This window comes from Mirounga leonina, unplaced genomic scaffold (genome assembly GCF_011800145.1).
Source record: "Mirounga leonina isolate KUSES-001 unplaced genomic scaffold, KU_Mleo_1.0 Mir_173, whole genome shotgun sequence".
Taxonomy (NCBI): Eukaryota; Metazoa; Chordata; class Mammalia; order Carnivora; family Phocidae; genus Mirounga; species Mirounga leonina.
Window position 1 is genome coordinate 65194680 of NW_023270447.1, and position 24834 is coordinate 65219513.

The 24834-nt window shown below is 43.4% G+C and overlaps 1 protein-coding gene across 1 annotated transcript; it reads left to right on the forward strand.

Moving 5' to 3' along the window:
* Positions 1 to 1295: 1295 nt before the first annotated feature.
* Positions 1296 to 23911, forward strand: SF3A3 (splicing factor 3a subunit 3). Its single transcript, XM_035019037.1, has 17 exons — positions 1296 to 1628; positions 1914 to 1961; positions 3536 to 3588; positions 3685 to 3790; positions 6601 to 6673; positions 7034 to 7125; positions 8564 to 8646; positions 9749 to 9887; positions 10590 to 10658; positions 11095 to 11162; positions 11321 to 11428; positions 12587 to 12656; positions 15090 to 15254; positions 15350 to 15460; positions 16791 to 16881; positions 22570 to 22625; positions 23622 to 23911. Exons 1-17 carry the CDS (start codon positions 1533 to 1535, stop codon positions 23697 to 23699), a joined length of 1506 nt encoding a protein of 501 aa, XP_034874928.1. The 5' UTR covers positions 1296 to 1532; the 3' UTR covers positions 23700 to 23911.
* Positions 23912 to 24834: the final 923 nt, after the last annotated feature.

The following is a 24834-nucleotide window of genomic DNA, read 5'->3' on the forward strand; positions in this document are numbered from 1 at the left end:
AAATAAATAAATAAATAAATAAATAAATAAATAAATAAATAAATAAATCTTTTAAAAAATAAGATAAAATGCAAAAGTAATATATGTATATGTTAAGGAAAAAACCTTTCATTCTGGGTATACACAAAGAAAAGTTTCCCGTACCAGATCTTCTGAGATATCTCCTCATAAACAACCACTGTTTACTCTTTCTTGGATATCCTCACAGAAATAATCTCTTTGTGCATCTATTTTTATACACATTATTATGTGTCTACATCTTTTTCACTTTGTGTGGCCATCTTTCCATTGAGTTCATATAGATTTTTTTTTAACAGCTTTATTGAGGGATAAGTTACATACCATAAAATTCACCCACTTTGAGTGTACAACTCAATTACTTTGAGCAAATTTAATAGAGTTGCGGAAGAACTATCTCCACAATCCAATTTTAGAACATTTCCATCACCACCAAATTTGCTGTCACTTCCAATCTCATTTCCAGCCACAAACGACCACTCATCTACTTTCTGTCTCCATAGATTTGCCTTTCTGGACATTTCATCTCGATATAGCCTATGTCATTTTTTGTGTAGGGCTTCTTTTTCTTAGCATGATGTTTTCATGGTTCGTCCGTACTGTAGCATTCCTTTACTGCTGAATAATAGCCCACTGTATGGATATACCACATTTTGTTTAACCATTCATCAGTTAATGGATGTCGGGGCTGCGACAGTTTTGTTGATTATAAATGATACCACTATGACCGTCTGAATATATGGACATGTTTTAATTTCCATACCTAGAAACTTGATTCATTCTTTTTTTATGGCTGTATAGCATTTTGCTGCTTGGAAGTACCTTTTTTTTTTTTTTAAGATTTTATTTATTTATTTGACAGAGACACAGCAAGAGAGGGAACACAAGCAGAGGGAGTGGGAGAGAGAGAAGCAGGCTTCCCACGGAGCAGGGAGCCGGATGCCGGGCTCGATTCCAGGACCCTGGGATCATGACCTGAGCCGAAGGCAGATGCTTAACGGCTGAGCCACCCAGGCGCCCCCACATGTGAATTTCTTAAAAAAAAAAAAAAAAAAAAGGATTACTGACAAGGACACCGAGGTCTAGAGAAGGGAAAAACGTTGACTGAGTCACCCTGAAAGCTAAGGACTCAAGGTCCGGTCCCCCAACTCCCATACAGGTTCTTCAACTACTCCTCAGTCTATAATGTCCCTGCCTGCCCCGCCGGCCTCATAAAACCCTGGGAAGCCGGCCCCTTCACCTCAGATTCCTGAATTTCTGTACGCCCCCTAGAGGCACCTGGAAATCGCTCTGCATCCCTCCACCACACCTCCGGCCAGCAGGGGGCACTGCTGCCACCTCGATAGCACAAACTGTGTTCACTTTGTGATGCTCCCTTTTCTTCGAACCCCGAGGCACTTCCGGCACCGCGGAACTTTGGTGCAGCCGGACGCTCAGCGTGGGGCGTGGGCGCGCAAAGCGGCAGGAGTCGTTTCCGGCCGTGTCGGTGGTCGAGGTGCAGCGGCGGAGGAAAAATGGAGACAATTCTGGAGCAGCAGCGGCGGTATCATGAGGAAAAGGAACGGCTCATGGACGTCATGGCCAAAGAGATGCTCACTAAGAAGTCCACGGTGAGTGGGGCTTGAGCAGAGGCTACGTCGAGGCTGGGCCCCATCCCGGTGTTTAACCTCGGAGAGCTTTCTTTGGTCCCCAGACCCTCCCGCGCCCCACCCCCGGCTCCCTCCGGGGCTCCCTCTCAGAGCTGCGGCCGTGGTAAACGCCCCCCGAGGCCCAGCGCCCCCCGAGGCCTCGCTGCCGCCGCCGAGACCCGGGCGGGTAAGCTCCGCCCTCGGGCGGCCTTTCCACCTTCAGAACTCCGACTAACGGCGTCTGTGTCACCGTTTGCTTTTCTCCAGCTCCGGGACCAGATCAATTCTGACCACCGCACACGGGCCATGCAAGATGTGAGTGCCCCGCTGTCCGCTTCTCTTTGGGTCGGGATGAGGTGGAAAAGAGAGGGGAGGCGGGGTGCGGGGTCTCAACATGAGCCCTGGCCCAAAGTAGCCAGATTGACCAGTCGCGGGTTGTCTGCCTGGAGATGTCCTCGCGGCTACCAAACCCGAGGGTGCTGAACTGCCCTTCCTCACCTCTGTGAATGGGACCTCTTATTCATACCATCCTGTGCCCCATGATGTACAAAGAATAGTTATTAGGAGTCAGTGGCCCAGACGCAAAAGGTACCATCCTTTCTCCCCCCACCCCCCAAATGCTGGGCATTAGTGTTTTCCTCCCAGAATACCGTTTTGAAGTTATTTTTACGTACCAAACTACGTTTTCTTAGTAATAGTTCAATTTCTAACTTTTAGGAAGTTAATCAAAATGTTGATACTTGGGCGCCTGGGTGGCTCAGTTGGTTGGGCGACTGCCTTCGGCTCAGGTCATGATCCTGGAGTCCCTGGATCGAGTCCCGCATCGGACTCCCTGCTCGGCGGGGAGCCTGCTTCTCCCTCTGACCCTCCCCCCTCTCATGTGCTCTCTCTCTCTCTCTCATTCTGTCTCAAATAAATAAAGTCTTTAAAAAAAAAATGTTGATACTTATTGCTGAATGATAGGTAAATGAAGGTTATTATACAGTGCTCTTTATTCTTGCGTGTATTTGAAATCTGTTTAGGAAGGATTGAAAGACCTAATCAGAGTTTCAGATTTGCAGGACATAATTAGTATTATTAGCTCCTAGTTCCTTATTTAAATCCCCCAATCCAAAATACTGTGAAAACAAAGTTTCTTTGTGGTATGGGGTGGGGTGGGGGTTGTACTTACTTAGCACAAAATCTGACTTGATCTCATTTGGCAGCAAAACCTGACCTTAACAGATAAGCTTTTTATGGTCTTTATCCCACTTAGTAAATAATGCATAATTTTCACTGCAGAATTGTGTTCCAGATTCCAGTAGGGATGGCACATGATATATAATACCTTTTCCAACTTAAAAATTCCAAATTCTGAGGCAGATCTGGCCCCAAAAGTTTTGAAAAAGGGACTAGGTACCGTACTATCTTGAGTTTGAATTCAAAGTTAGCTGTGAGATTTTATTTAGCTTATACACTCAATCAAGCTTTTTCAAGTAGTGAAAATTATCCTGGGCTACGCTTTTATCTTTGAGGGTCTTAGGTGGGAATGGGAACTGCTGTTTAGCAGAGGGTGACTCTTTTTTTTTTTTTTAAAGATTTTATTTATTTATTTGACACACAGAGAGAGACAGAGAGGGAACACAAGCAGAAGGAGTGGGAGAGGGAGAAGCAGGCTCCCGGCTGAACAGGGACCCCGACGTGGGGCTCGATCCCAGGACCCCGGGATCATGACCTGAGCCGAAGGCAGACGCTTAACGACTGAGCCACCCAGGCACCCCAGCACAGGAACTTTTAACACTACATCTCTCAAGGTTTCCCTGGGCTTTGACTAGTGAGCCCTGTTGGTTGCTTAGCCCTATAGTTGTACAGATTGCTTTTTTCTGATGGGTTTTGTGTTTGCCTTTCAGAGGTATATGGAAGTCAGTGGGAACCTGCGGGATTTGTATGATGATAAGGATGGGTAAGTGATAGTCACTTCTAGTCCAGAAGTTAGTGCCTCTGAGGAGCTATGATTAAAGGACTGATTTTGTGCACTATGTTCTTTGGATTTTTCCAGGTTACGAAAGGAGGAACTCAATGCCATTTCAGGACCCAATGAATTTGCCGAATTTTATAATAGACTCAAGCAAATAAAGGAATTCCATCGGAAACACCCAAATGAGGTATGAGACTCAGAAAGTGTTTTTTTCCACACCTGCCTGAAGAGCATACTAAAGGAAGGGTGTAAGGAGAATGGAGATGTAGGGGCGCCTGGGTGGCTCAGTCATTAAGCATCCGCCTTCGGCTCAGGTCATGATCCCAGGGTCCTGGGATCGAGTCCCGCATCGGGCTCCCTGCTCCGCCGGAAGCCTGCTTCTCCCTCTCCCACTCCCCCTGCTTGTGTTCCTGCTCTCGCTATCTCTTTCTCTGTCAAATAAATAAATAAAATCTTTAAAAAAAAAAAAAAAGGAGAATGGAGATGCACCATTCAGATGTCCTTTCAAAAGAACCTACCATTTAGTTGCAAGGAGCATGATTAGCTGACATCCTACAACTCCAGTGCTTTCAGTTTCTGCCTGATCTTTAGGCCAAGGCCATGCTCTTCCTGGGTAGCCCCAGCCAGTAACTGAGCACAAGTGAGGATACTGTGGTCTGGCTATTTCCATTCAATGCAAGACTCTTGTAATGAGTAGTCTTTGCTCCACAGCTCCTCACTGGGAGGATAAAGCCTTTGTCTGAATCACAATGTAGGCTTTCCCTGCCCAATCGTGCTCTCATAAAGGTTTTTATCTTTCACAGGCATTACCCCCAATAAACTCCTTGCGCTCCTAACTCTGTCTTGAAATCTGCTACCTAGGGGATCCAACTAACACAAAGAGGCTCTACTCACTTGCAGTGATCATTACACTGTCTGGACTTAGCCCAGAGGCCAAGTCTTTAATGAAATATCTTTCCTAGTCCACTTCTCTCTTCCAATTAATCTTTATGATCTGATTATATCTTATGACAATGAATGTGTACCCCACTGAATTGTAATAGTATAAGGAGCAGGGATTATATCCCAATTATCTAGAAGCCGTTGAACATCTTGAACAGCTGACCAGAGTTCTAGGGGGGAAAAAGAGCAAGACCATGGCTGTAGCGGATGTGGAGAGGGATGGGTCATAGATTATTCTGAGCTTTCATGACTGTGTAACTGGAAAGTTGTTTGTTCCCTTGGGGGAAGTAAAGAGGTAACCCACTTACAGTGGGAATGAATCTTTATATATGTAGCTTTTTAGGTGATATTATAAAGGTAGAAGTGTCCTGTGAGTTGTAGAAGTTAGGTGACTGGGGTCAGGCAAGAGATTTTAAAAAAGCTTGTGCTTTAGAGAATTATAGACTTGATGGTTGAAGCCATGAATCGTAGGGTTTTGGGAAAGAGACAATGCAAAGGTAGACTCAGGTGCTCCACGTGCTGTGAGGGTGTACTGATGACAATAAGGTACTTTAGTGAAATGGAGCCTGGGAATGCTTCGATCACAGAGGTCAAACAATAGCTCTAGGGCATGTCTTACTGAAGCTAAGCAAAACCATTTCAGAAAGGAGGCCACTGGCATCAGCTGTTGTTGACTGGTAACTGCCAGGATTGCTGCCTCATTGAAGCAGTGGGAATGGAAATGTGGTCATGGGCAAAAGTGGGTCATGGAGAAGCAGAAGTATGGATGGGGGGGACAGGCATTTAAAAGCCTAGCAGATTGGCGCCTGAGTGGCTTAGTCATTGAGCGTCTGCCTTCAGCTCAGGTCATGGTCCCAGGGTCCTGGGATCGAGCCCTGCATCGGGCTCCCTGCTCAGCAGGAAGCCTGCTTCTCCCTCTCACACTCCCTCTGCTTATGTTGTCTCTCTCGCAGTCTCTGTCTCTGTCAAATAAATATTTAAAATCTTTTAAAAAATAAAATAAAAAATAAAAAAATTAAAGCTTGGCAGAGAAAAGGAGAGGCAGGAGGATCATAAGGAACTAAGGAACATGTGCATGTTTAAGGGCACAGGTAGAGAGAGGAGGAGACTGGAAATAACAGAAAGAAGACATTGAAGTTAAGGGAAAGGAGATGAGGGTGCTTTCTCACACCAGCAGAAGGCTTCCCACCCCTTTGAAGCATCGAGAGTGAAGTCTTTTGCTAACTAAGAGAGAAGACATGAGTACCATTCTGATGTGTTAACTTTATTCCAGCCTTGGTAGAAAGGTGATGAGAAATAGATGGGTTGTTTTTGTTTTTGTTTTTTAAAGATTTTATTTATTTGACAGCGAGAGAGGGAACACAAGCAGCAGGAGTGGGAGAGGAAGAAGCAGGCTTCCCGCAGAGCAGGGAGCCCGATGTGGGACTCGATCCCAGGACCCTGGGATCATGACCTGAGCCGAAGGCAGACGCTTAACGACTGAGCCACCCAGGCGCCCCGAGAAATAGATGGTTTTAAGAAATGATTGGAAGGGTGCCCAAGATAGACTAAGTGAGGGAAAAAAAAGGCCAATTACGTGAAAAAAAATACTTTGCACATGCCTGTATGTGCTTGTACATATGCATATATTTAAATATACAGAAGAGTGGTTTGCAAATTTTTCGAGATATGTTTGAATCCTCTGGGGATTTTTACTTTTTTAAAGATTTGATTTTTTAAAATACTCCCAGGTGATCCTAATGTTGAGCAAAATTTGGAAACAGCTGGTATAAAAAGTCTCTTAACAGTGCTTACCTATTTGCAGCAGAATTAATAAAGGGGGACTTTGGTTTTGCATTTTGTGTTTTGAGTTTTTGTGAGCATGTGTTACTTCAGGAGTTTTTAATTAAACAGTACAAAAAAAAGAAAAAAGGAAGGTAATTGCAGAATAATAGTAGGCTCCTAATGAAAAATCAAGCCTCAAATGTCAGAAGGCTAACTTACTATACAGTCCATTTCTGCAACATTGGAACTTGTTTGTTAAAAATCCACCTGAATTTTTCTTTTTTCCCTCAGATCTGTGTGCCAATGTCAGTGGAATTTGAGGAGCTTCTGAAGGCTCGAGAGAATCCAAGTGAAGAGGCACAGAGTAAGTAGGGTTCAACATTTGTCTCTAACACTAACAAAAGTGCAGGTTAATGACAGAGCTAAGATTTTCCCTGAGGGCCCTAGAAAACAGAGCCCCAGAGAAATTTATTGCCAGGTTCTCTCTTTGCTGGTTTCTAGGCCCGATTGACATCCTAAATTGGCCTTGGACAAAATAATCATTTTGTATTACCCTTGCTCAAATTCACTGGCCTGGAAAACTGAGGTGTGTTCACTCCATGAGCATAGGACATTTGGGTGAAAGGCTGTGTCATGAAACAGAGAACTAGCAGTCCATTTGAAAAGCCACGTCCAAGAAAGTGGTCTTTAATGTTTGAATCACGGATATCTTTGATTCTTTCAGACTTGGTCGAGTTCACAGATGAAGAGGGATATGGTCGTTACCTGGACCTCCATGACTGTTACCTCAAATACATTAACCTGAAGGCCTCAGAGGTAGGACCAGTGGCAGGGGCGGCGGGGAATGGGTCTGATTCTGGGAGTGGGTTAGGATGTCAGGCTTTCTGGACAGAAAGCAATTAGACTATCTTCCTTGTGTTTTGTAACCCTTACAAAAGATGTAATGGACTTTCTTAGAACAAAATAATACGCAAAATGAAAGGTTTTTATAGTGAATACGGCAATCTTACTTTATTTTTAGTTTTTAAATTTTTTTTTAAAGATTTATTTATTTAGAGAGAGCACGCATGCGTGCATGCATGCATGCACAGGGTAGGGACAGACAGAGAATCTCAAGCAGGCTCAATCTCCTGACCTTGAGATCATAACCTGAGCCAAAACTAAGAGTCAGACACTCAACCAACTGAGCCACCCAGGTGCCCCTATTTATTTTTATTTTTTTAAGTAAACTCTACACCGAACATGGGCCTTAAATGCACGACCCTGAGATCAAGAGTCACATACTCTATCAACTGAGCCAGCTGGGCGCCCCAAGCATACTGTTTTCTTAATAAAAGTTATTGCTTATTAATGCAAGCATATTTTGCTTTTATAAACATAAAACATTGTTTTTAAAAACTCACAAATACATATTGAGCCCCTGTGTTAGGCACACATAGTACTAGGTATGTGAAAAATATAAAAATATAATCTCTGCCAGCAAAAGGCTACTAGTGTCTTTTATCACAAGAGTTGAGATTGAATGTGACAATCTCAGGTTACAAGGACATGTATGATTAAGTTCCTCACGGAGTTGTGAGGAAATGTCCCAAAAGTTCAGTGACTGTACTTTAAGCTTCAGGAGGGCAGGTCCTGGGGCACCTGGGTGGCTCAGTTGTTAAGCGTCTGCCTTTGGCTCAGGTCATGATCCCAGAGTCCTGGGATCGAGCCCCACATCAAGGTCCCTGCTCCGCGGGAAGCCTGCTTCTCCCTCTGCTGGTCCCCCTGCTTGTGTTCCCTCTCTCGCTGTCTCTGTCAAAAAATAATAAAAATCTTAAAAAAAAAAAAAAAAAAAGAGGGCAGGTCCTGTATCTGTCTTGTTCTCATCTGTATCCATGTACTCGGTCCAAAGATGTTCAGTAAGTGACGGCATGAGAGAACAAACGGCACCTTCAGGACCTTGGTTTAGGATATAGTGGTGTCAGAGCCTTCAACCTTGAATGCAGTTAGTGTTGGAGAAATCTTTCTTTCATTTACTGTTTATTGACTCGATCTTTATTTTGCAGAGTTAATTACATGTCTAATAGTCTACTCAGTGCAGTGGAATTAACATCCCAGGTAGTGTAGGAATTAAATGATGGGCGAGAAAAAGACTAAGATGAGCCAGGCCTTGTTACTTTATTAGACAACACTCAGTTTTGATTTCATTTATTTGAGACTATAATGAAACTTGGTGCAAACCCCTAACTGGATCTCTTGTCATTTCTCTTTTCAGAAGCTGGATTATATCACATATCTATCCATCTTTGACCAGTTATTTGACATTCCTAAAGAAAGGAAGAATGCCGAATATAAGAGGTAGGCATTGCTAGCCTCTAGGCCTGTCCTGGATTTGATTAGAAGGTTATTCAATGTAAAGATTTGATGGCAGAGTTCTGAATTTTATTGCCTGAAAGAAGAACACAAATGACTTCCAGGTTTATTGGAGGATAGGGATTTTGAATGCCATAGTTTTATTTTATTTATTTATTTATTTTTAAAGATTTTATTTATTTGAGAGAGAGAATGAGAGAGAGAGAGCACATGAGAGGGGGGAGGGTCAGAGGGAGAAGCAGACTCCCTGCTGAGCAGGGAGCCCGATGCGGGACTCAATCCCGGGACTCCAGGATCATGACCTGAGCCGAAGGCAGCCGCTTAACCAACTGAGCCACCCAGGCGCCCTTGAATGCCATAGTTTTAAACATTTGTCATACTCTGGCTCTGGAAGAATGTGCATCTGTTGGCACATCTGTGATCTTATGCCCATGCTGTTCTCTTAAATTTGTCTCATTATAGAAGGAAGTCTCATTCAGGGATCTGTGTCTTTGGAGCTTAACAAGAAAAAGATTAGCATTTCTCATTGTGACTGAAGTAAGGTGCTTGGCTGTGATGTATAGATGGAAAGTTTTGTTTGTGTTTTTATGCCCCTGGTTAGTGATCTGTACTACTGATTTTCTCTCTTTTTCTCATTTTCTTTTTAACTAAAATCTTTTATGTGAGTTAAGATTTTAGTATTTGAAATTATGTCATGAGGATGAAATGAGATCAGAAAGTGTAGAATCAAGATGACAGGAAAGGGGCGCCTGGGTGGCTCAGTCGTTAAGCGTCTGCCTTCGGCTCGGGTCGTGATCCCAGGGTTCTGGGATCGAGCCCCACATCGGGCTCCCTGCTCAGCGGGAACCCTGCTTCTCCCTCTCCTGCTCCCCCTGCTTGTGTTCCCTCTCTCGCTATGTCTCTCTCTGTCAAATAAATAAATAAAATCTTAAAAAAAAAAGATGACAGGAAAAAATTCAATTGCAAACTCATTCTAAAAATTAGTATTATTACTTTGAAAAACTGGTATCACTGGAATTATATTTTACAGAGCATAATAATATATAAAAAGTACAAATTCTGCTTTCTCTGTATTGTTCCTTTTTAGATACCTGGAGATGCTTCTTGAGTACCTTCAAGATTACACAGATCGAGTGAAGCCCCTCCAAGATCAGAATGAACTTTTTGGGAAGATTCAGAATGAATTTGAGAAGAAATGGGAGAATGGTACCTTTCCTGGATGGCCGGTGAGCTTCAGTGGGGTTGGGGAGAGGACATGCAGAGGAATTGAATTAATTGTTGTACTTGAATATTGAGCCTCCACCTTAGGGCATTAGCTGCTGATCCCTCGGGATCAGTTGTGACTATGAGGTGTCCTCTGCCACGTATGTCAGGTTTTCTTCCCATGTATACTTTGGAATGAGATTTGTCAGGGCATTCTTGCCATTGGCTGAGCCCAGCATTTTTGCCAACTATGTCATTACTACTGTGTGGTTCCTATTGACCCAAAACTGAAAAGATTATGTGCTAGAATCTCCATCATGTATTTTCACTCCTGGTGATAAACTTGAGTTTTCCTGAACTCTCAGGGAGAGTATGAACCATCTTATCTTTGGCTCTGCTCTTATGGGAATTTAATTCATAGTCACGCATGTGTATAAGAAAGAGGCCATCTGGGACACCTAGGTGGCTCAGTCAGTTAAGCGTCTGCCTCCGGCTCAAGTCATGATCTCAGGGTCCTGGGATCGAGTCCCGCATTGGGCTCCCTGCTCAGCAGGGAGCCTGCTTCTCCCTCTGCTGCTCCCCTGCTTGTGTTCCCTCTCTCTCTGACAAATAAATAAATAAAATTGTTTAAAAAAAAAAAAAAAGACTATCTACTACCTGGTAATGTAGATGGATGGCTCTTTTGTCTTTGTTCTAAACCTGGATCTTACTGTTCTTCTTTCCAGAAAGAGACAAGCAGTGCCCTGACTCATGCTGGAGCCCATCTTGATCTTTCTGCATTCTCCTCCTGGGAGGTATATTTTCTTTAGTAACTGTACTGGTCTCACCTGTTCACTCCTCAGAGAAACCACTCAGTTTCCTGTTTCAAATGCCATGGATGTATTACGATGAGACACCAGTTCCTAGGACCAGGCATCTACAAAGAATATGGAAAGATAAAGCTAAAAAGAAAAAAAACTTACCCAATTGCTTTGAAAACTGTAAAATAATTCTAACTATATGAAACTATAGTGGAGGTTATCATTACCAGTATGATTACATATGAACTTGACCACAGGGTCAGTCCTTTGGAGAGTTTGAACTTAGTGCTAGGTATTGGCTATGTGATGTATGGTTTTGCCATAGCTTCAAGAACACCCAGACACCCGCCTGCAAAGACCTAAGTTTAAGCATTTGTTGTTTCTCAAAATCTACTTATATCAAATTGTAACTCGGCTCTTTTTTATGTAGGAGTTGGCCTCCCTGGGTCTGGACAGATTGAAATCTGCACTCTTAGCTTTAGGCTTGAAGTGTGGTGGGTAAGAGACTGCTTTTTCTATCAGAATTGTCCTATTTTACTGTATGTTTGCACAATAACTGACTCTGATTCCATTCTTTCCATTATCCTGCACTGCAAAAATATGCAGGCCTATATGGTAGAGTAACTCTGAAACCCTTTCCCCTCCTGTCTCCTTAGGACCCTAGAAGAGCGAGCCCAGAGGCTCTTCAGCACCAAAGGAAAGTCCCTGGAATCACTTGACACCTCCCTGTTTGCCAAAAATCCCAAGTCAAAAGGCACCAAGCGGTGAGTGGCTGGGGTGGCACTTCTGTGGACAGTTTTAAGATTTTATTCCCATGCAGAATTTGTATCATAGCAACCTGTTTTATTGACATTATTGATTCAGAGAGATCCAGTTTGCCTTTTTTCTCTGCAAATGGTAGAGTGCTGTCATTGTTATACACCAAGGACAGTCTATTCTGGTGATTGAGAGCGAGTTAATGTTGAAACGGCTGTAGGTACTTTTTGTTACCTCAGGAGGCTGTGGAGCCTAAATAGGTTCCAAAAATATTTTTCTAAGTTTATTTTTACTAATGACAATTGAATCTTTTTTTAATTGAAGTATAGTTGACACACAATGTTACGTTAGTTTGAGGTGTACAACATAGTGATTTGACAACTCTATACGTTATGCTGTGCTCATCACAAGCATACCTACCATCTGTTACAATAGAACACTATTAAGGTGCCATTGGCTATATTCCCTGTGCTGTACCTTTCATCCCTGTAGTTGAATCTCTTCCTGAGCCACATGCTTATACAGGGTATTTTTTTAATATGTGTTATGTAATTCTGAAAAGTAGTTGTTACCCTGATTTTTTGCAGAAAAGGACTCAGAGAAGATATGGAATGTGCCCACTATCTTAGAGTTGCTAAGTATTAAGGATCAGGATTTGTGCCAAAGTCTGCCTGTCCCAGAGCTTGTCTCCTATACCACATGTTCTTTGTAGATTTTTTTTTTTAAAGATTTTTATTTATTTATTTGAGAGAGAGAATGAGATAGCATGAGAGGGGGGAGGGTCAGAGAGAGAGGCAGACTCCCTGCTGAGCAGGGAGCCCGACGTGGGACTCGATCCCGGGACTCCAGGATCATGACCTGAGCCGAAGGCAGTCACTTAACCAACTGAGCCACCCAGGCGCCCTCTCTGTAGATTATAATGATGAAAATTTAAGTATCTTGATGTGTTTTATGTCTTCTAGAATGGGGTCAAAGAAGAAGCTTCCATGCATTCCAAGAAATAACCTTAATACTTCCGTCAGCAAGTCCTGAGCTGAGCAAAGCATTTGCTTTCACAGCATGACATTTGTCACATGCTTGTAGTGTTTAATGCACCCTTGGAATAAATGTTCCAAGGCATTGGGTAAAAGAATCCTTGAGTGATACAGCTTGTTTCTTGTTTCCAGAGACACTGAGAGGAACAAAGACATTGCCTTCTTAGAAGCCCAGATCTATGAATATGTAGAGATTCTTGGGGTAAGTAATGAACTCTGCTGAGAGCAGTAAATACTACTAGGTATGGGAATCAGAGAAATGTGAACTCATGGGATTTTTTTTTTTTTAGGAGCTAAAGAGGAAGGGTGGGTGTTAAACTATTTCAGCAGAAAATAGGGTTCTCTCAGGTACTTGACCCTTCAGTGAGGTCCTGTTCTGTTCATAGGTGCCTGTTGTTATGTGATATTCCCAGGGTTGCCCAATTTCCATGAGGCCAAGCAGAGAGAGTAGACTCCCCTCTCAGTGTAGTATCCAGAATGGTGTAGGTTCTTTGCATTCCAGAATATACCTAGAAGTTCCCGAATATACCTAGGAGATGGAAGCAGATACTCAAAAGGCGTTAGGAGAAAGTCTGCTTACAGCAGCTTTTCAGGTATAACTTATTACGAAAAGACAATACTTACATATTCAGAAGATAGCGGGGAATTTGCTAGGGCTAGAATGTTAGTGGTACAAAGCTGGCTATGAGCTGCTTCTTGAATATTCTTTTAAGAAAGCTGAAGGGTGGGTTGAGAGTGGAAAAAGGTCTCACCGGACAGGATGCTTATCTCAGAGAAAAAGGAGGAGGAATACAAGGGAAATCACTCTTTCAGGGAAGAGAAGGTAGAAGAAAGGGCAGCACGCATCCAAAGAAAATGGTCAGTATCTCTGGGAGTCCTGCAGAAGATCAGCTTTTCAGAGAATGTCTGCTTTGCACAATTTTTAGCTGCTGTCAGAGCCTTTTCCTTTATTTATTTATTTTTTTTCTTAAAGATTTTATTTATTCATTTGAGACACAGATACAGAGAGAGAGAGAGCATGAGCAAGGAGAGAGGCAGAGGGAGAGGGAGAAGCAGGCTCCCCGCTGAGCCAGGAGCCCGACGTGGGGCTCGATCCCAGGACCCTGGGATCATGACCTGAACCGAAGGCAGACGCTTAACTATCTGAGCCACCCAGGCGCCCCGCCTTTCCCTTTATTGATGTTCAGATGGCATTTTGAGTGATGGTTCTGGCTCAGATAACCTGTTTACATGTCTCTGTCAGTTGCATGGATGTTTTCATTCTGCCTTTGTTTGAGGACCATGCATATAATAGCATAGAACTCGTCACCTCTTGGTTCCCAACTGCTTTCCTAGCTAGAATGTTGGACACTGGGGGCACTAATATTCTCCACAGTGAACTTGGCTGTGCTAGTATGGGCAGCAGTCTGAGTTGCTAGTCCTCTGAAGATGATTGGGAGGCTGATTTGTACCCATGACCTGAGATGCACCTACTACTCTCTTCCTCCTTTGAGAGCATTTTGCTTTCCCTGCCAGGAGGTGGCACCACTCTCTAGAATTCCAGCCAGAACGGTTTTCAGGAGTTGCTCCTATTATGTACTGATAGGATTTTTATTCTTATCTCACCATTTATTGATACCTGTTGGTTTCCAGACGTTTGCTCAATCCTTGGATACAGTAGTGAATATGACATGTCTCTTGACCTTGAAAAGGCCACTTTGTGATTGGGGGAGATAAATGATTGCAGCACAATCTGATGCCTGCTACAACACATTGAGACTGTGTTTTCTAAGTAGAAAGAGGGAGAAAGAATGTTCTAGGAAGGAGAAGGGCACCTGAGTGGCTCAGTCGTTAAGCGTCTGCCTTCGGCTCAGGTCATGGTCCCAGGGTCCTGGGATCGAGCCCCGCATCGGGCTCCTTGCTCAGCGGGAAGCCTGCTTCTCCCTCTCCCACTCCCCCTGCTTGTGTTTCCTCTCTCACTGTGTCTCTCTCTGTCAAATAAATATTAAAAAAAAAAAAAAGAATGTTCTAGGAAGCAAAAACAGGAAGGATGAAGGTAAAACATCATGGAGAGAAAGTAGATATTAGAAAATAATGAGAAGAAAACCAGTGTGTGTGGAGTGTGCCTTATAAGGGAGGGAGTGGTCAGAGAATAATTTGGAGAGTTATGTTGGAGATTTGGACTTTGTTCTTTAAATAGTAGAAAGACAAAAATTTTTTAAAAAGAGTGTACCATTAGATTGGGGTTTTTTAAAAATACATAAATTTGGGGGAAAAAATGGAAGTTGGACTGGAATGAGGAGAGACTCAGGGCAAGTAAGAAGGTTGTCATCTTGGTGAGGAAGAAGAAAGGACTGGGTAAGGAAATATTTTTAGAGACAGAAAAGACTTTGTTCTCTTTTCTGCAATAGTCCGTGGCCTCAGATGAGTATCTTAGGCAAGTGACCTAAAACCTTTGACTTTTTCCTTTGGGATCAGGGAGAGCCTATTGGTAAGATAAGGAGTTTTGATATGAAGGCAAGATTGTCCCTTTATTGTACAAGTAAGAAAACCGTATCCTTGGAAGTGAGGGGTCAGCAAGGGTTGTAGAAAATTGCCCTTCTTGTTCTGCACTACTTTTTTCTGATTTCCCTTTTCATTTCTGGACCTGACTTAGGAACAGCGACATCTCACTCATGAAAATGTACAACGCAAGCAGGCAAGGACCGGAGAAGAGCGAGAAGAAGAAGAGGAAGAGCAGATCAGTGAGAGTGAAAGTGAAGACGAAGAGAATGAGATCATTTACAACCCCAAGAACCTGCCCCTCGGCTGGGATGGCAAAGTACATGCCAGCATTACCACCTTCCTTTCCATTGCCCATTCAGGAAGCAGATGCAGACATGAGTCTAATACTGTTTCCTATCTGATTTCTTTTAGCCTATTCCCTACTGGCTGTATAAGCTTCATGGTCTAAACATCAACTATAACTGTGAGATTTGTGGAAATTACACCTACCGAGGTCCCAAGGCCTTCCAGCGGCACTTTGCTGTAAGGAATTCAGAGCCATTTCTCCTGGAAATTGAAGTGTGAAACACACAGCTTTCAGAGAGGATAAGAACAGCCTGAGAAGAGCACTAGTACCCAGAGCTTAAGAGAAGCAAGGAGTGGATCTAAAGTCAAGCATGTGGCATTTGACCTCTGGCACTGTGCTAGCCTAGAATAATGCCTGAGATGGTTTCTGGAGGCATTCTGGCACTCTGCTCTTTGAACCTCATTTCTGTTTGCTGTTGTTTGTTCTTGCACTTCTCTCATTTTATCTTTCTCTCAGTACCTTAGACCATCCTCACTTCTGTACCCACTGCTAGTACATAGGACCAAAGCAGGGACTGGCTGCCTCCTTTTTTGTGTCTTAAATGGGCCTTTTCCTCTTTGAAAAATAAGAACTAAGGATAACGTTTATCAAGCAGTTCTTGAGACAAGGCATTATCTGGGTAGTACTCCAGGAAGTGGATTTACCCTTGTTGTGTTTCTGCCTTTGATTCTTAGTACTTGGAAGGAAGTTTTACAAAGGGAAAAGACTGGGTGCCTGGGTGGCTCAGTTGGTTAGGTGACTGCCTTCGGTTTGGGTCATGATCCCGGAGTCCCGGGATCGAGTCCCTTATCGGGCTCCCTGCTTGGCGGGGGGTCTGCTTCTCCCTCTAACCCTACCCCCTCTTGCGTTCTCTCTCACTCTCTCTCTCTCTCAAATAAATAACTAAAATCTTTAAAAAAAAAAAAAAAATGGAAGATTTGCTAGACCAAGGGTAGAGAATGTATATGAACTCTTTGCTCCCTCCCTCAGACATCCATATCACTAACTGATCCTGGGTCTTTTCTATTGAACCCCCGAGTCATCTCTGAATTTTTCTCAGTACTACCTGCAATGCATTGGAATTTGCAGCCAGGATAAAGCCCATGCCTTTTGCCATCCCTGAGCCCAAACTGTCATTGTCTCTCCATGCTCTTTTTCACATCCTTCCCCCTTACTTACAGAGGTGACCTGCCATCAGTAACGCTTACTCATGCTGGTGGTGGGGGCTGCGTGGGAGGTCACTGGTTAATTAGAGTTGTGGTGTTTTTCTGTGGTCTTGACCCAGGTTTTGTCTGGACTATTACTGGATCTAGATCTTGGTTTGAGAAACCAGCCCAGTGAGGAAAACAATGCAATGCTGCTGCTTATCAGTCATGGCCAGCTGTTTACAAACGTGGCCACAGAAGGAAGGCTGCCATTAGGTGGAGTCTTTTGCAGAGGGTCAGGTTAGGGTTTATGTTAGGAGTTTGTGCTCTGTGTTTAGTTATACCTATTTCACATGGTTCTTTTGCTTCTCTCTTCTCCCAGGAGTGGCGTCATGCCCATGGCATGAGGTGTTTGGGCATCCCAAACACTGCCCACTTTGCTAATGTGACCCAGATCGAAGATGCCGTCTCCTGTAAGTATGCTTTATTTATGGTTCCTATGCGCCAGATCCAGTGGTCACTCGTACAGCTCACAGCCCCCAATATTCTGCTGTATCCAGGTCTAGGGGCAGAAGGTTGTGGATGTGTAAAAGCTTCCACAGTCACACAATAACTACATTTTTGAGGGGCATGGGTTGGCCAGCATACTGATTGTTTCCCTCTTGAGGAGAGCCCTGTGCTAACTATAAAACAGGCCTGTTCACTGGGGCCTTGGAACTCCTTTGTATGGAAGATTTTGAGTGAATGGGTATATATGTTTTTCTGAATTGATGTTAATGGTTTAGGAACTGCAGATATTAAGAGGAAAATAGAAATGGGCTCAGTAAGCTTACTTCTGAGGTGACAGGGCAGATGCACGGAAACAGGGTAGCAAAATACCTTTTGTAGAAAGAGCTGAGTGGAGTGCGTGTTGGGAAATGTGTTGTTAAAGCACTCAGTGACCTCAGTCACACTCCCTGTTGGCCTGGCAGCGGTAACTTTTCCTGCCATTAGCCTCACCCTTGAAGGCTTTCTCTTTCTTTCTAGTTTGTCTCTTCTCTGTTGTTTTCACTTTGAGCTGGCTAGACTGAGAAGAAAGGAGTCCTGCACACTCCGCTTTGTGAAATTTCAGACAGTCACCCCCGGGTTCATATCACACTGCTCAGCTGGTTGGCCAGCTGACTCCTTTGACCCCTTCTCTGGGGTTCTTCACATCCATTGCAGAGCCAAATTAGAAACGACCTTCTAAAGAGCTCCCTGAACCGTGGTGAGCGTTGAGTGACACAAAGTTGTCGAATCCTATGTCGTACACCTGAAGCCAACAGAATGTTGTATGTCAATTATACAATTACCATGCAGTAGTACGGGGGTGGGGGGGAGTTTGCGGGAAAGCCTCCCTGATCCTGATTTAGCCTGTGGATTTGGGGGACTTTTTTATTGGGTTTTTTATATGCAGTCAGCTTTGGGGACTTCCCACTTTCTTGTCTTTCCTTACTCATTTACAGGTCAGGATCATATAGTATCTCCAGTCAGAATTATAATGTGTTTCATTATCAGATCATCCAGTTCACTTCTAATTTACTTTTCATTTTTGCCCTTCACTTTGTTGAGAGGAAATTAAAATAGTAATGAAATGTCTAGAATCATAACACTGTATTTTGAATGCAGTCTCATTTTAAGATGTATTTTCCAGATGTGTACCACTAGTAAGTAGGTCACAGTTCATTTTTTGTGTATTTTTTTATGTCCTGCAATTTGCCTGATTTAATTTATTATTTCTGATACCTTCAGATTGATGTTGACATCATTTTAAGCTTACAGTCATGCCAACTGCTAAAACAAAAGTGATAGTTTTATTAATTTTGTTTGTTTCATGGATAGTATCCTAAGCATTTTCTCCAAGTCTTATGTTAAATTAAATCGAAGTAGGTGATAGGTCATCCTTAACCTGGCTGGTGTTTTCAAAGGAAGTGATTCTTGTGCATCTACACTGATTTTAAGATTGATTCATGGTTTTATTAATCACATTCCACAAGAGAAAGATTGTATTTTTACCATTTTTTATGGGCCATTGGATTAAACAGCATTCCTAGATTCTTTCATACTGGTGGTAGATACTCTTTTTTTTTTTTTTTTTTTTTTTTTAAGATTTTATTTATTTATTTGACAGAGAGAGACACAGCGAGAGAGGGAACACAAGCAGGGGGAGTGGGAGAGGGAGAAGCAGGCCTCCTGCGGGGCAGGGAGCCCGATGTGGGGCTCGATCCCAGGACCCTGAGACCATGACCTGAGCTGAAAGCAGACGCTTAACCACTGAGCCACCCAGGTGCCCCTAGTGGTAGATACTCTTAATGCAGTTATTTATCCTATTAGGATTTTCTTCAGAAGTTTTATATTATGTTCATAAAAAAGAGGTGCTTCTTGTTTTCCTTTGAATCACTTGTCAGGTTTAGGGATCAAAGCCGTTTTTAGGACATAAAATGGATGGGATTACACGCAACATTCTCTTCTGTCATTTGAAACTGTTTATATTTAAATAGAGATTACTTTTTCATACAAAGGGACCAGCCTAAAAAGATTCTCCAGTTAATAACCCGTACAATTCCATGATTTATTATGACAAAGTGGAAACCAAGTGCTTCATTTCTCTTATTTTATTTTTCCTGCCAGTACTTTCTATAATCTTACAGTTTTTTAAATTTCTTTCTTAAGTCTTTAAGTGAGAACTTTCTTCTCTTTGTTTCTTTATTCTTTTTAATCCAGGTGTTTAAACTAGATGTTATTCTTTTAAAAATCCATTTAGGGATATCCATTATTGATATGTTATATTTAGAGCTTTATTTATTAAAGATGTTATTTCTGATTCTTAAATTACTTAAAAGAGTATTTTTAATTATATAGTTGATTGAGGTAGGAGGTCACCCACATTTTCAGAAGAGGAAAGTTAGGTAACTTTTTCAAGGTCCCATAGCTTGTAAATGGGAAAAAGCCAGGGATCAAACTCTTTCCACAATGCTATACTGCCTTCTTTCAATCACTCTCACCAAATAGATTTTTTTTTTTTTAAGATTATATTTATTTATTTGTCAGAGCGAGAATGCACACAAGCAGTGGGACCAGCAGGCAGAGGCAGAAGCAGACTCCTTGCTGAGCAGGGAGCCCGACGCTGGGCTAGATCCCAGGACCCTGGGATCATGACCTGAGCCGAAAGCAGATGCTTAACAGACTGAGCCACCCAGGCATCCCACCAAGTAGATTTTTTTTTTTTTTTTAAAGATTTTATTGATTTATTCATGAGAGACAGAGAGAGAGAGAGAGAAGCAGAGGGAGAAGCAGGCTCCCAAGGAACAAGGAGCCTGATGCGGGACTCGATCCCAGGACTCTGGGATCATGACCTGAGCCGAAGGCAGACGCTCAACCAGCTGAGCCACCCAGGCGCCCTAAATAAATAAATTTTTTTTTTTTTAAGATTTTATTTATTTATTTGACAGAGAAAGACACAGCGAGAGAGGGAACACAAACGGGGAGTGGGAGAGGGAGAAGCAGACTCCCTGCCGAGCAGGGAGCCCGATGCGGGACTCGATCCAGGGACTCCAGGATCATGACCTGAGCCAAAGGCAGTCGCTTAACCAACTGAGCCACCCAGGCGCCCCAATAAATAAAACTTTTAAAAAATAAAAATAGTTGGGGCCCCTCGGTGGCTCACTCGGTTGAGCATCTGCCTTTGTCTCAGGTCATGATCCCGGGGTCCTGGGATTGAGCCCCACATTGGGCTCCCTGCTCAGTGGGGAGCCTGCTGCTCCCTCTGCTTGTGTGCACGCATGCTTGCTCTCTCTCTCTCTCTCTCTCTCTGAATAATAAATAAATAAATATTTTACTTTTTTTTTTTTTTTTAAAGACTTTATTTATTTATTTGACAGAGAGCAAGAGAGAACACAAGCAGGGAGAGTGGGAGAGGGAGAAGCAGGCTTCCCGCCGAGCAAGGGAGCCCGATGCAGGGCTCGATCCCAGGGTACTGGGATCATGACCTAAGCCGAAGACAGATGCTTAACGACTGAGCCACCCAGGCACCCCAAGAGTGAGAATCTTAAGCAGGCTCCACACGTGGAGCCCGATGCGGGGCTTGATCTCAAGATCCTGAGATGACCTGAGCTGAAATCAAGAGCCAGACACTTAACTGACTGAGCCACCCAGGCACCCGCATTTTTGGTTTTTTTTTAAGTTGAAAAAACAACTAAGAAATTAGAGTCCTGTGAAATTGCCACCAGAGATCCCCATGATTTAGATGGGTGGTCACCGTTGACCGGTATTCACTAGGTATAAATTTGTCTAACTCATAAACTAATAGCATCAAGTTCAGTTACCACCATGTTGTCTACAATAATAGCATAAGAAATTTAAATATTGTAATGAACTCTGTGGACATTGCCAATGAGAGCAGTGACTTTGCTAAAATCATGATATCCTATGTCTCTGGCTTTATATTGGGTCAGCTAGCTCACCAGAAACAGGAAATTCAATTCGTTTGCTTCACTTACTCTTAGCAAATCCACACTGGCGCCCAGAGGTGATCCCATTCTTTTCTAATTGTTTCCAGATCCCTCTGAAAAATAATATCCCCTTTACTGTTCCATAGTTTCCTACATCCATTTTTTTTCCTTAAAAAAATCGTGACAGCCCCCCAAAAAGGAAAAGCAATCACAACAGCATTTCCAATCTCCAGTATTTTAGTACCACTCTGGATTGGATTCTTGAGTGGCCTGGACATAGAATGTGACAAGATTCTGCCCTGGTTCCTTGTAGCACATGAGAAATTTTGTGTTCACTTGTGATGTGCATATTGTCTGGGCCTGAAGACGTCAGCTCATTTGAAGCAATGAGCAAGGAAGGAAAGGATGATGAGGCAAGCATCTGTACACCAGGGACAGAGCTAAGCACTTTCTCATATATTGTCTCCTGTTCCATCCCCCGTCTTAGGAATAAGCTTGCTCTCTATGGTATTTCTTCCACTCTTGTCATGTTTTTTTTTTTTAATATTTCTAGTTTTTATTTATTTATTTTTTTAAAGATTTTGTCCATTTATTTGACAGCACACGCACAAGCAGGCAGAGGGAGAGGGAGGCAGAGAGAGAGGGAGAAGCAGGCTCCCTGCTGAGCAGGGAGCCCGATGTGGGGCTTGACCCCAGGACCCTGGGATCATGACCTGAGCCGAAGGCAGACGCCCAACCAACTGAGCCACCTAGGCACCCACTAGTTTTTATTTAAATTTTAGTTCATTAATACATAGCATCAAAGTAATTTCGGAAGTAGAATTTAGTGATTCATCTCTTACATATAACACCCACTGCTCATCACAGTATAATCTTGTCAAGTTTAGAGTTGCTCTACTTGGTGGGAAATGTGGAAGCATCTAGGAATCAATATTCCTAATACTGGTAATATTTTACCTCTCTCCCTCTGTGGGCCTGTCCTAGCCATTCTTTGTGGATCTCTGTTCTGCGAGTGCACCTTCTGACACCAGTCTGACAGCGTTAGGGCTCTCTTTTCTGGTTCAGTGCCTGTCCTGCCTTGTGAATATGTGCTTGCTCCCTCTGAAGCTGTGGTCATTTCTGGAAGCATCTGCTCCCTTTCGTCTTCGTCGGGATACTTTTACTGAACTGTCAGAGTTCTTGTTTTAAAATCTCCAGTGTTTGCTGAGCCATCTTATCTGTCAGATTCTTTGGCCATGATATTTCACCGCTTTTTCTTTTTTTTTCCTCCTCTGAAGCTTTTGAAATCTGCACACCAGGCTTTAAATAAACATACTTGACCATGTCTAGTGTTCCCTTTCTCTTCTGTAATGAACTTTAAGACCATAATGTCACTTTCTCCCATAATTCCCATATGTTGTACCACATTAACTTCTTTCTTTGAGGGTATATCAGTTCTCTGTTCTAAGAGGTCTTTAGTTATATTTGGTCCAACTTTTCTTTTACAGCACAGCAAAGATTATGGTAAGTTTTGCCATGGAAGGGGTTTTGTCTGTAGGTGGTCCAGAACTGAAATTCTAGTCTGGGGCAGGCAAAAGTCTCAAGCACAGGGTTATCCAGGGGGATCTTAATGGGGACAGGGATGTTGTAACACTTGTCTGCCTGATGGATACTCAGTCTAGTCTTGACTGCTGCTCATTTCTCATCCTGCAGTGTGGGCCAAGCTGAAACTGCAGAAGGCATCAGAACGGTGGCAGCCTGACACCGAGGTGGGTGCTAACATAGTGTCGGGAGAGTGTCAAGTGACCGCTCTCTCATCCTGTGGAAGGGCGGTGAAAGGCAGTCCCTGGTTCACAGTAGTGGCGAGTATTCTGTGCCAGTATCTGTAAATTGGCTCTTGACATGTAAGCCTAGTTTATTTGTGATATTACACGTGTCAGACTTGAAATGTGTGTCTTAAGACCGGTTGTATTCTGCTCTTGAGATGTTGAAGTGGCAAGCAGGAGTACCCAATGTCTTACCCCGCCATGAGGATTCATAGGCTAAGAAGTTGTGAATCCATATCATAGGTTAGGTCTCCTTTGAGGAAAGCATCCAGTGAGAGATGAGCCTGTCTCATGGGGTGGGGAGGCATCCTTGTTGGTCTTGAGATAGTCATCCCAAAGAGCAGATTCAGAGATGAGGAATGACATGTATGTGAGGTGTGGTAGCTGTTCTTTTTTTTTTTTTTAGGTCCGTGATTTCCAATATTTCCTTTTTTTTTTTTCTTTTTTAGCAGCAAAGCCCTTTACAAACAGTAATGTAGAATTTGGGTGATATATAAAATAAAATAAAGGAGGATTATACTGGAAATGAGGAAGCTCAGCCTTGTCTGCCTCCCTTTTAAGCCCTCAGTGGCCTCAGGTAGAAAGGGCAGAAACCTAGGGTCTTGGGAATCATTTGAGAACTGTTGTCTTAGGTCACCCTTTCTCAACCGGCGTTCACCATCTTAGAAATAGAGAGTGATTTGAACGAACTATTTTCTCAGGTTTCCCAAAGATAGGTCATAAATGGTACCACCCTAGAGGCCTGGGATGTGTTAGTTCATGACACACAGTGGATGCCTTAGAGCAGTCGGGTTTGATTCTCTTGCAGAACCCCAGTTGAGAAAGGCTGTCTTAGATGAATGCCATGAAATCAAGCCAGGGTGAGCTCAGGTACCCAGAGGCTTGTTCCAAACCTTTCTCCCAGGAGGCATAGCTAATGGTGTGCCCCTTTCTTTTCAGGAAGAATATGAAGACTCCAGTGGGAATGTTGTGAATAAGAAGACTTACGAGGATCTGAAAAGACAAGGATTGCTCTAGTGTTCAGGGACGTTATCTCAGCTTTTGGGCTTGCCCAGGCTTACCTGAAATCTGCTTTTTCTATTTCTCCCAACCAAATGCTCCTAAAGACTCTGCTACTTAGTCTTAAGGTCTAGCATGCATCTTGTAAAAAACAAGGCATGCTGGCCGATTGCAGGGTTGAGGTGTGTTTTATCTTTGTTTTATATTAAAAGATTGTGTCAGAAAATAAACCCAGCCCTTCTTCGGAATGTGTCTTGTTCTAAAGGCCAGGATTATGGACTAACTCAGTCCTTTAGTTCTTAACACTTCCCTACCTCTTTCTCATCAATTTAAGTAGCAACTACGGTTTGAGGAGCAGTGGTTATGTTACATTTATTCTGTTAGGTAGATCTGACCTAACCTCTTTCCCCAGGCCCATTCGCTGCGGTGCCCCTAAAGGCGCATCACCCCAGGATAAGCCCTGCCCTTGCTGAGTCAGCCAATTATGCACGTATTAGACAAAGATGGGGAGGGTGAGCCAGGGCCTCTGCTGAGGACAAGATTGTGGCACCAAGACTTGCTGCCTTTATTTGCATAAAGGAAGGAGTTGAGTTGTCCTGGAATGGGTCTGCACCCCTGCGCCTGCCCCATGCCTCAGCAGCCTGGTGCCCAGTGGCTCTAAGACCAGCTGTGACTTCACCTGCTTGCTAGTTCTTTGGTGATCCTGTCTGTCTGTTTCTTCCGCAAGATCCCTCCTTGACTAAGAAGTGGCTAATATGCTCATGTACTCCAACACCAGGTAGCCAAGATTTGGGTGGCATTGAGCAGCTGCCCTGAGGTCTGGATCTGGTATCCCGAACGGAAAGACCTAGGGGAGCCAAGGAGGCAGTGATCCGCCCACAGGCACGATTGTCTGAAGGCCGGAGCCTGTTCACCAGAACACGATTTCTCTGGAGGCCTCCTTTGGCCCTCAGCACTCAGACCTTCAGTTTGTCTGTCTATAATCCGCTTGTAAAAATCCCAACTCCGGAACTGCGCCTTCCCTCACGCTCCTGTGCTGCCCTGGTCATCTCCACAGCAGTAAGCTCTCACCACCCCTGCCCTTGTGGCACGTCACTCTGGGTTGGTGTTTTCCCTCCTGGTTTAACCATCCCTTCCGGCAGCTCCTCACCTG

What these genes read in the sequence shown, in the direction of transcription:
- SF3A3 (XM_035019037.1), top strand. Translation starts at nt 1,533, where the DNA reads ATGGAGACAATTCTGGAGCAGCAGCGGCGGTATCATGAGGAAAAGGAA. An exon ending in TGCTCACTAAGAAGTCCACG is followed by an intron (nt 1,629 to 1,913) that starts GTGAGTGGGGCT and finishes GCTTTTCTCCAG; the next exon opens with CTCCGGGACCAGATCAATTC. An exon ending in CCTTCCAGCGGCACTTTGCT is followed by an intron (nt 15,461 to 16,790) that starts GTAAGGAATTCA and finishes CTCTTCTCCCAG; the next exon opens with GAGTGGCGTCATGCCCATGG.